A 12,415-nucleotide genomic window follows, 5' to 3' on the forward strand; every position below is an offset into this window, starting at 1 on the left:
CCCCACCATATTTTTCACTGAGGGGCTGGCGCCCCCCAGGTTCCTACGCCCTTGCGCTGTATGATTAACTACACTGTAGACATGAACATATATGAACACACAGTGTTTACTGTTTACACAAAGAGCCTATGCAGGCTAATTGTGGAGCCTGAAGTCGATTTACGACCGTGACAGGTCGATTACGTAATCACAAAACTTTTCTAGCTATAGCGTGCTATTATTGGAGCCAATAAAGCAGATCTTTAAGCAGAAGGCAAGAGTACAAAAAGTTACTTCTCCTCCTGACATTACTTTATGAAGTAATGAACAGCTCAGCCTTGGTAACCGTTATCATGTTACAGTTATATGTAACTCTACACTAATGTTTAATAATTGTTCTGGATTTTCCAATTCACTACAATTTATTTACATACACATACACATACACACATATATATATATATATATATATATATATATATATATATATATATATATATATATATATATATAGGGATATATATATATATATATATATATATATATATATAGCCTATATATATATAATTGAAATCGTAATGAGTATGTATATATGCTTCTTGGACTGCAACTTGCGAGTATTAGATTCACGCTCTTCTGCGTTCCTCAGACTAGCCTTGACGAAAACAAGACGAACTACAAAACAGATACGAACACAATGGTCGGAGCCAGGGCTACTACCGAACCGAACGATTCAGAACGTGAGCGAAGACTGATTCACAAGTCTCAAGATCTGATTCAGCTGAGCTGGTGAACAGACGTCACGTGACCTTTAATACTTACGTCACTGTCCCACGTCGAAAGTATATGTGGCTTAGAGACCCTATAGTAGTACTATAGGGTCTCTAATGTGGCTAAAACGGTGACATGTAGCCTAGAGAAATAGAGGGCGACATTTATGATGACCAACGGCATCATTGGTATTATAAATAATGCTTTAAAAATGGCTAGTTTCCACTGTTTCAAGTATGTCGATATGTGAGCCTAGCGCAGGTTCGACTGGTTACTCAGTCAAGCCAGATTGGTCAGGACGTTCACAATCTTGATATATGGGCTACTAATAATCACCTCGATCTCAATCCCATCGAAATGTAAGCTCATGCAAATTGTCTCAAAATGCAGCCTCCTATAATAAATACGCTTATGATTGGCGGTAACGAGCTTGGAGTTGTGGTTGAGACCAATCTTCTGGGACTGAGGGTACAGTCGGATATGGGCTGGGAATCACAGGTCAACAGAATGTTTACTAAGGGCAGTCGTAGATTATATATGTTAAATCGATTTTGGGTTCCCATCGAAGATTTGGTGTCGGTCGGTTTATAAAGTTTATATTCGCCCTGTTGTGGAATATGCTACTCCTGTGTGGCATGGTGGCATTACTGCTGTTCAGGCCAACCGTCTGAAGTGTATCCAGAAACGAGCGTGCCGTATCATTATAGGTGCCAACTACAACTCTCCAGTCGCTGGCAAATAGGCGAGTTGAACTTTGTACCAATTTCGCCATAGGATGTACTAAGTCCGATAGATATGCCGAACTACCCATAACACGCATGGCATGTCCTTAAAAAAAACCCACACCCTACCAGGAAATTAAGTATAAGGCGAACAGGTACGGAAATAGTGTAATACCATTTTTGCGTAGATTTATAAACGAATGATTTTGGTATTTTTGTACCCCAGTGGTTAGTCGTATTGTTTAGCTTTTTAGCGGGGGGGGGGGGGGGGGGCGGTATTACTAATTAATTTTCCTTGTTTTTGTTTAGGTTGTCTTTATTTATTATTTATTGTGTGTGTCTTTTGTTTTTTGTTTCTTTTAGTGTTATTGAGTTACTGATTTATTCCTTTTTTTCTCTATATAATTTGGCCATTGGGCCACGATATTAGATGCAATAAACTACTACTACTTTACTACTATCACATTATGTATGTGTATACACTAACCAAGACCTAAAGTTTGCATTTTTGTTCAAAGCAAAATACGAGATATTCTCCTAATATAGGCTACTGCATAGTTACCCAGAATGCTAAACACAATTTCAAAACTAGCACAAATCATCTTAGTCAATAGCAACGTGCGGCGATAAGTATAACGTAACTAAGTCCCTTAATTGTACTGGTGGTAGCCTTTAGGCCTATAAGTTATGCTAATAGTAATGACAATGACATGCAGAGACTCCACGTTGAAGACTAAGACTTAAACTACTATAGTTCGACTTTCAATAGTCAATAGATGTGTGTATGGTTTTAACATTCACACACACACACACACACACATAGCCCTCACCACCCCCCCCCCCAACACCCAGACACAAAAGCACACGTACACCCACAAAAGCGAAAATAACTTACAAAAGGTGCAGCCGGAACTTCAATAGTGGAACTATAGCAGTCAACAATTGCTTGTCTTTTTCTACAACCCCTTTGTTTTATATACATAGCTAGTCTAATAGTCTATTCCCCAAATTTTATTTGCTAACCTGCTTGAGCCGTGGTTAGCACGGCTCGATCAGCCTTGTCCCCAGGCTGACAAACAACATTTCATTAAATTCGGCGTGCGAAAAGATAGCCGCACAAAATGGCTGCTAAACCAGCTATATATGTGTGCAGGTAACGCTGGAAATTCAAGATAACGACAGACAAAGAAAAATGGCCGGATTTGTTTACTCTTCGCTGTAACAAAATGATCTCATTTTGTTGAAACATATTTATTTTATCAAGATCATAGGTGTCTGAAACTGAAAGCCAGATGTTTTCTTATTGTTAAAACTTATTTTATACTATCAAAAGTACAAGAAATGTATGTTAACCCGAAATATCGAAAAATTAAAAGTGAAATTGTAACACTAATAACCTATACAAAAACGTGAGAGATACCATTTGATAACTCTTAGCTGGTCATAATCTGACGTTTTAACATTTTAAGGTTCCTTCTTTCTTCAATTGGTCTTGATTGTGGCCGTGAAAGCACCCATGTGAACGCACATAAAATTTTACGTTTTACGTTGTTTTACAAGAGCATGCTCCAAATTGCCGAATTAAGCCATCCACTTACAAAATCGGTTAACTTCCCGTGATAATTACAGAAACGAGATCTGTTGAGGGCTTACTTTAGAAACCAATTCTAGCAGAGCGCTCTCAAATTTGGTTTATCGCACGACAGCAACTGGTCCTATCTCTCATACTTACTCACCCATCCTCTTCCAACAGAAGTGTCACACATGGCTACATCTTATTGCGGTTCAGTTTGTTGATGAGAGGTGACAACTTAAACATTTCTCGTTGCTATTGTTTAAAATGAATAAACTTTTAAATTAATAAATTTCCACTGAAATTCCACTAGCCGAAACTAACTTACAATATTTTCGTTATAATATATATATATATATATATATATATATATATATATATATATGTATGTATATATATATATATTTATAGATATATAGGCTATATATATATATATATACATATATATAGATATATAGGCTATATATAAGTTGTTTTGTTTTCGTGCCCACGTGTTACGTTAAACTATAACAATAACCGCGTCCGTGTCATAAACAGATCCAGTCTAACAATCAGTATATCGCTCCTGTTTGCTCTTATTCTCATGTTGTTTTGTTGTTGTTTGTTTGTCTTTTTCGTGGCTTTTCCAAAGTCACCGGTACGTTCACTTCGTAATTTGTCTATTCCAAACAGCCCGCATTTTAAACAAAGGCATTGTTGTTCCAAAAGGGTCAGCTATGAACACGTACAGCAAGCACTCCCGCTGTTGCTCATTATACGATTAATATTAATTCTATAATAGGGTTTAAAAAAAATATATACATATACATAAATAGAGTACCGGTAGATTTAAATTTGAATCTTTTTTAAAAATAACCAAATAGTATAGTCGTTAATTTTAGATCCACGTACACTGTTCCCTTTGTTCTTGGTTTAATCTCTAACAAACCACACAATGAGTAATTAGGATGAACAGGGGATACCAGTAAAAATGATAACGATTCGGTTAAAAGGAAACGGCTACGTGTCAGTGTTTCGGTGCTATATATAAACTTAAATAACAATACTATAGCCACTTCGACTATTGCTATACTAAAGTTAAATTTTGGTCAAGCGGATATGGTCTTAAATATCAACCTGGGCACGAATGAAATAAAAAAAAACTATCGTGTAATATCGAAATAATGATTAAACAAAAGAATAATCATTTCAACGACACACACATTATCGGGCTAATAAAAATTGATAAGATAGTCAAACCACATGCACAATGATATATAGGTGAAATTAATCCTGATGGATATAACTGGTAAATGCAGGCTTGAGTTACACCCCCCCCCCCCACCCCACCCCACCCTTATCATGATGACCCCCGTGGATTACCGAAAGCGTGGCTGTAAATGTTATTGATTGAGCAAATGCAAAGAGGACTATATCATTCTCTTGTGCTATGATTATTCATCATATAATATTGTAGATGATTGACGAGGGCACGCTTGACGGTTTACCGTATATCACCATCGGATGACGAATGAGCAAGAGTAAATGGAATAATCGATAACACTGAGACGGTTTTCACAGTGGTATTGAGATGCCCGCCACGTAACATGAAGATATATCGTATCGGTATAGTTCGATGTCACAAAGGCGCATGCGTATTTAAAATAATGAAATGGGCATATATGTTGGTGTATGACGTCACTTTCCATACACGTATAGTATTATATGGATATTATAGTTTGCATAACAGGCGGTTGTCAGTCATACAATATACGTATTAGATAGAGCCTGCATGCATGGGCATGAAAGCCAAACGACTAGCCTGATCCACTCTCAACCCCACTGGATGTGAACGTGTTACCATGGCGATGTTACGTCTATACAGGATAAGAACACATTATGTTCGTTGGTATAGATACTCCTTCAACCGCGCATCGTGACTACCGTATTGTCACACGCTAACCAATCGCTCACCTTACATTCATTGCTTCCCTGTTCTGAGGACATGAATATTCACACCCTACAGCGGTCTAAGGCGCGCAACAAAAGCTGGCATGCAAGCGACTACATTCAGTAGATTGGCGCTTATAATTGCGTATTGGTCCTACCGATGAATATTCAGCAAGCAAAATACTGTAGGACGAGTAAACCAAACTACACATGCGGTGTAGTAGTAGTAGTAAGTTGAGTCTCGTCTATCCGACATGCTCAGTGATTAACATCCGCCACGTATCACGATCTTGCGCAAGGTTTATTGCTTCCTCGAAATTGTTAATATTAATGTCCTTAAATTGCGACTTTATTTTTTCCAAGCAAGGTAGTCACGGGCCTTCCTACTGGTTTAGCAGTATGTCTCAGTGCTTCTCTTAAAGCAACCTTTGCTGGAGCGTCCTCCTGGAGTCTTGCTACATGATCGAAAAATCTCAATCTTCTATGTGCGACTATGCGGTGTACATGACGTATTAGAGGGCCTGATACATACACGCATTATCTGCGCATTCCTTTTAGGTACATTGGTTCCATGGGAACCACATAGTACACGCGCGCAGCGCTCATCTTACCACCACCCCGTCAGAAACGTACACATAGTTTAGCTTAATACGATTGCTATAACGATAAATACGCATCGTGCTAAATTGCCTTGCACGCACTTCAAAACGGTGCATTGCGCACTTTGGAGATCAGTTCTGTTACGTCACAAATAGATGACGACAAAACATTAAAACGAATACCCCATAGCATTGTGCTATAGTAGTGTAAACACGTTTATCATATGATAATCTGCTTGACGTGGAAAAGTGCTGCGAATATAAACTCATCATCTCAAGTAAGTTATCAAGTTTATATATATTTGAATTAATATTAGGTATTACTGTCAAATGGAAACTCTGTGTTTCGTAACACTGTGGGGGAAGAGAAACACACAAAAACTACACAGAAAACAGTGTCAATGGGTGCTTAATAAATGTCACGAGCCACCAAAACGTATCAAAGGGAATAATCCTACGTTAAGAGTGATCGGGGCGTTTACCTCCTATAGAAGTATAAACATTAATACAACACTGCAGGTCCATAATTATGTAACGATTATACTATGACTTATGAATATAAGCTTGGGATAGTTCTACTTAGGAATGTTGTGCTGTTAGTATATATAGGCCTATACTGCTGAGTCAACATCATATGTTGGCGAGCCTGTTGAACAGTATCACATATACTTGCAATGTACTATTTTTGATATACTTTTTTTTACCCCCCCCCTCCTCCCACAGTATGCCTACCAATCGCCTTACCGCTCTCCCTGGTGATGAATTGGTGTCAGTCAGTCCCATCTACTCGCCGGTCCTTACAGGCACGCCGGACTCTTTGGCTGCCGAATCACCAATGCCCATAGGCAACCAGAGCACCAGCCCTGCGACGCCTTTTCTTCCCACGCCTCCTTGCTCTCCTACAAGTGACCAATATGGTAAATTATTCTGTCGTTAACATATTCGACATCACTAAAACCATGCATGTTACCTGAATCGAAGCAAACGATACCATATTTATTTGTCAACATGAGATGAAATGAACGTTATATTACGAATGAATAGTAAAAAATTCTGATTTATATCCACTACTAAGGTTACTAAACCATATTAATTTTTATATTTTTTCTTTCTCTTCTATATTTACGAAGTGTTTCTTTTTAATTACTAATTATAAGTCATTTTTCTTGCCCTTTAGCATCTAGCAAAAGCCCGAATGCGGCAGTAGAGGGTCTTGGAATCGCTGATTTCGAAGATACCGATGACGTCACCGTCTCTTCTTCACTGACCCAGAGGGAGGAGGACCATACACCAGAAGACCTCTATACACCCATCTCTACTCCATTTGCTAGCAGTGCATCCAGCAGCTGCCTCTCGGATGCCACCGAACAAAATTCTTTTACGCCATCGTACCCGCCATCAGAAACACAGGATGGTGATATGGAGTTACGTCATCGCCAGGTGACCAATAGAAAGAGCGAACGAAACATCTTCATCGCCAAGAGGGAGACTGATGAGTCACTGGAAGCTCTTGAGGTCTCTGATGAAGGTATCGTCGCTACACCGATTAATTTGGTTGATACCCTCAGCTCCGAGGAAGAATTTCATCTTCATTACGAGGATGTGACGTTATCAAACGTGACAAAACTCCTACAAGATAGCAAACGATATCGCAAGGGAGATGTTCTCTGTGGTAAACATGCCAAGGTTGGTGACACCAAATATTTTACGGGGTCTAATTTTAGTCTTGGCGTCAATATAGACTTCGGTAAATGGTTACCTGATCACTATAGTATAATATTTATTCCCACGACTATACAAGGGACTCGTGGTACTCACTAAACATCGTCATAATCACTATATAATATATTCAAGTTATAATTGAGGTCATTGTAAGCTTCCAAGGCAGTGCTGCTAGAGAAGAGGTATGAATATTCATTTTTAACACTATAGTAATCATTGAACAACCTTTCTTTTTTGAATAAACCTTTGTACATATTATTGTAATATTATTTGGTATGCCTAAATTTTGTCTTATAATAAATGTGAATTTTACAGTATAACATGTAATGTAACTGTGGTTGCCTATGTAGGATGATATCTCATGTTTTGCTTTGTAGTCTGTTCAGTATCGAAGTAAGGGGACTGGGGTTGAGAGTGGATCAATTTGTTTGGTTTATGTGCCCAGGTTCTATCTTGGGTGGCCTTCTGAAAAAAAAGTGCTATAAAAGGTTAAGTTTCCTATTACACGTTTGAAACCTCACTAAACGAAGAACTAACTTGAGTAGGACATAAGACTTTCCATATGACATAATACTAATGTTTGCGCGGTCATCCCTTCTCAATAGATTAAGGACACTAGAATAGAAAAGACAACATCATGATGAGGTGACCACAGTGCATGATGGGCTCAGAATGGGGTCAATTTGGGCAATGATGCTATGTTTAAAAACAAATCATAGCCCGCAGTTACTATTAGAGCATCACGGGTATCCTGTTGTTTTACTCTACAGGTAAATGCTACTACCTCTACAATGAAACCACATCTAATAAACTTGGATTTCGTACCAAAGCCGCCAACTCAACCTCCATCTGGACCTGTCTCTCGAAGACATCACAGCAGAGCCTCTCGTCACGATACAGAAGCTCCTAGAAGGCCATTCTTACCTAAAATTAAGCGTCAGCTTGGAGTTAACAGGATCGATGCGAACCTATCAAACTGGTTGGAGACCTTACCGCCCTCACCAGAATCACCACAGTTCACCCTTCCTCCAATTTCAGGAGTTAATATGCCACGCCCACCAACACAGCCACGCCCTTCAAACTCCAACAGCCAAAGCCGCAGAGACTCGACCAGGAGAAAATTTGGTCGAAAGATCGGTCCCGGTAAAAATATTTGGACCGGTGACAGGCATGACATTTAGCCATGCCGTGCTAGGGGGGGGGGGGGCAGCGGAGGAGCCGAGGTGGAAGGGAGGGGAGGCTTTGAGAGGGGGTTGTAATGCCCAATTAATCCAATCCAAACAGAGGGAGACCAAAAGAGGGACTGGCATGAGGGGGAGGAAGAGCCCGCTTGAAAATAACCACAGAGAATACTCATTACTATGTCCTTAGAGCGGTCACCTAGTTGATCTATTTAGACTTTATGCATATTCATCACATTAACGATGATTAATTCATCATCACCGTAGTTTTCGACCAATCACCAGCCTATTATCTATACAGTCAGTTTTCCCTTTCAGATTCGTTATGACCATTCGCATAAGAAATGAATGTTTTCAATATCACCGAGAGTAACACTTGTACATTAAACAACTGTGTATTGCATCACTTGAGAATAGTTCTACTTATAAGACGCAGAATAAAGAGAGATCAAGTGTTCAAACGTGATTAAAGGAAATCAGTGTATAGATAGACGAAAATAACTCATTCCAGAGGATTGTCTGTAAAGGGTAAAAATACTCTTGTCCTTGTGATACCTAATTCTCTCTCCACCTCTCTCTCTCTCTCTCTCTCTCGCATCTAGAGAAATATTATAATAATCATAATTTGTATAATCTAGTTTAACCGTCCACAACGATTACGTTTGAGTCACGTGACTGGTGAATTGATAGGTAATTTCAATCCAAATTTTAGTAACTGACAACTGTGAAGGTGTACATCACTTTACGGAAAATATTGTCGAATGCGATAACTGCTTTTTTTTTCCCGCTAGCGTAAGGTCAGATATTTTAACTGTTTCTAATATGTCGCTAAACTACTACCTTTAGGTCTATATTGTTATACAACACGCGTAGGTTTTTTCTGTGAAAGTTCCTTGGCAATAACTGTTTGTGTTTGTGTTCGTCTTATGCTTGTTTTTCTTTTTAATCGTTTCTGTCCATCACTCAGCTCTCCATTTGTCTATCTGTCCTTCCTCTATTTCTGTCTTTCTGTCTGTTTGACTATTCACCAGTATCTCATCTATAAGTTGTTCATCGAAAAAATCCATTCCCAAACAAATGTTCGTCTGTCTGACCCTCTGTCTTTCCTGCTGTCTGTCTGTCTGTCTGTCTGAAATTTCATCAGTTTTACATATTGTCCATCGATCCCATCATGCCAAAATCTAAGTGCCAATTTGTCTGTACGTCTGTCTACCTGTCCCGTACTATAAGTATTGTCCGTTAGCTTGTCTTTTGTCTGTCTGTATGTCCTTACTCACTCAACTCACATCGTGGTTTCCTGTCCCTTTGCTGGTATGTTGTTCTGTCGGTTCGTGATAACTTTCTGAAATAGGTAATTTGTCTGACCTCATCGTCGTTAGTTTGGTCATCATGTGATATTTGTATAGCCATCTATTTCATCAGGGCATCGATCCAGCTGTTCCTTTGTAGATTTGTCGTTCTGTCGGTCCGTGTTCCTATTTGTCTGACGTCATTGCGGTTAGTCTGGTCATGTGACATTTGTACAGTAATTTATTTCGTCCCGTCTGTTCACTGACGTCACATAAAAAAATGATTAAACATTAAATAGTTCATAGGAAGTTATTGACTAAAATGTGCTGCTGTTGTAAATACTTGCTTGAAATATGAACCTAGTTTTTTTTTCTAGAGAGAGAGAGAGAGGTATCCTTTCTATGTTGTAGATATTAAGTTATCTCGACTTGTAAATTAATTGTCTAGACTAGAGCCTGTCGTACTCGTTATTAAGACTAATTTTTTAGTAATCTTTCTATTATTTTCGGTAAAATGTATAGCAAGTATATATAAACGAGAAAAAAATATCTATCACTTGAAACTAAACTGCCAACCATCGCTAGATTCCTCCATTGAACAACACGTAGTTATCTCTCTATTTCATTCAAGCACTGGTTTCTCTCTTAAATTCACCCTTCGATTCAATTTCACCAACTGCGCCTGACCTATATGACGTCACATTAGTATATGGTTCTTGGTGAGTTTGAACTTGCTCTGAAATAGTGTTGCTCTCACCCGAACATCCGGGTTTCAAGCTGAGTAATATTTGAAGCATCGTTTTAAGCGATCGTTAGAACGGTTCTGATTGGTTTACTTATAGCAAGAATCAATCTCACTTGCTTTGGTCACGTGACACATGGGTTAATGTAAGCTACATTTAGTACTCACACCAGTACACGATGCATTGATTGGTCGAATAATATCATACCGTGATATCTATAAAGTCTGCTCTCTCCTCCTCCTCCTCCTCCTCCTCCTCCTCCTCCTCCTCCTCCTCCTTTCTTCCTCCAAAAACTCCTCTCTAAATAACATTCCATCCTCCCATGGGCTACGTTACATCTCTCCCCCAACCTCTCCTTCCTCGTCCTCTTTACACCTCACTTCCTCTCCTCTTGTTTTGCAATTCCATCTATGCACTTCTCTACAATGGCTATCGGTTGGTGGAGTGACGAAGGCGAAGCACTGATGTTGGCGGGAAAACTGAGTGGCATAAAAAATATACAAACAGACGTTATGGCAGGCATTGAAGACAGCAATATATACATATGATACAAATATTACATAAATTTAAATTTTCTCAAATAACTTTTTTTTTATACTTACATAAACATTACATACATGTGAATGTACAAAACAAATGTAAAATAAAATATTGTTCAATAAAAGTAAATATATTGAATTATAATATACCATGAATTTCTTCATCATTTTTTTTTTTTTTTATAGATTCTTAACTTTCAATTTTTATCAAAAAAGTCCCCTAAACCAAACAAGGTTTATACGAGAAATAACGCGTATTGTCGTTTCGGTTTCAAAGCTTGTAACATTATTCTGCCACTGTATAGTTTCTTTAGTGTATACAGTTTGAACTAACGGCATTGTGGTTAGATTCCTACCCTACCACCACCCCTTCGTTTATAGGCCCCTCCTGTGCACGGCCTGAAATATCGCATTATTAGAACTCTACACTGCATGCGGTGTACAACATTATAAATTCATTAAAATTATGTGTATTGTACAGCTATATGACATACGGTATATCATATCCATTAGAATTAGATTAATAGCAATTTTTATTCTATTCGTGTATTTTAACCACTAAAATCACATCTACAATTCAAAATTTCGATGAAATAATCTTGTCAACATTACTTTTCCTTTACTTTCAGTCAAAAACGTAAAACTGAATTCACTAATCTGAATTTGTCAATTTTTACCAATTCCATTTTTTTTCTTTTTCATCTTCAAAAAAGGAAAGTTGACTGCACTTTAGGCGATGAAGTGATTTTAAATGGAATACGGTAACCTTTACTTTGAGAGAAAAATCCTGCAAAGATGACAGTCAATAACCCCAATAACTAAAACTTGATAATCTGAACAGGTCTGTTTGTCTTCAGAAAGTACGTTGTCCTTTCTCAATCAGCATTTATACCGCAAAAAAAAAAAGAATAAAGAAAGAAGCCACTTCCTCTTTTTTGTTATAAATGTAAAATCTTTATAAAATGAAATATTCCCTCCTGTACCGGGTAAATCTTTGTGTTACCTTGACCGTATGATTGGACAAACTGGTCAAGGCTTTTATTATTGTCTATAGTTTAAATGGCAAAAAAAGTGAACAATTTTCTGAAGGACGCTTCAAATACGGGAACAATGAACTCATCGACCTCATGCATATTCATGAGTTATCAAACTGTCAAAATACCGCACTAAAAACCTATAATATATTTAGGTCAAGGCCTTTCACTATAAACCTCCATAAAAAAAACCAAGGGGTTGGGAGGGAATAGAGTTATAAGCAAGAACGGCTAAATGTATTGTTGGCTTTGGAAAAACTTCCGGATGTTATGAGATACAAGTACAGCCGATTGGCCTATATTCCAATTTCGCATTGCTTATACTGTATATGTC

The 12,415-nt window shown here is 38.2% G+C and overlaps 2 protein-coding genes across 2 annotated transcripts in view; one reads left to right on the forward strand and one right to left on the reverse strand.

Annotated features, from left to right (window-relative positions):
* The window catches only part of LOC139962473 (creatinase-like), a 33,557-nt gene extending 27,100 nt beyond the window's left edge, over positions 1-6,457 (reverse strand). The window contains exon 1 of the mRNA XM_071962466.1: positions 6,318-6,457. The gene's annotated coding sequence lies outside the window, so the exon portion shown is untranslated. The remainder of the gene's footprint in view (positions 1-6,317) is intronic.
* Positions 4,400-11,194, forward strand: LOC139962475 (uncharacterized). Its single transcript, XM_071962469.1, has 4 exons — positions 4,400-5,851; positions 6,297-6,490; positions 6,751-7,259; positions 8,066-11,194. The coding sequence occupies exons 2-4, from the start codon at positions 6,298-6,300 to the stop codon at positions 8,474-8,476; spliced, it is 1,113 nt and encodes a 370-aa protein (XP_071818570.1). The 5' UTR covers positions 4,400-5,851; position 6,297; the 3' UTR covers positions 8,477-11,194.
* The last annotated feature ends 1,221 nt before the right edge of the window (positions 11,195-12,415 follow it).

Source organism: Apostichopus japonicus, chromosome 21, assembly GCF_037975245.1.
Source record: "Apostichopus japonicus isolate 1M-3 chromosome 21, ASM3797524v1, whole genome shotgun sequence".
In the NCBI taxonomy this organism is placed as follows: Eukaryota; Metazoa; Echinodermata; class Holothuroidea; order Aspidochirotida; family Stichopodidae; genus Apostichopus; species Apostichopus japonicus.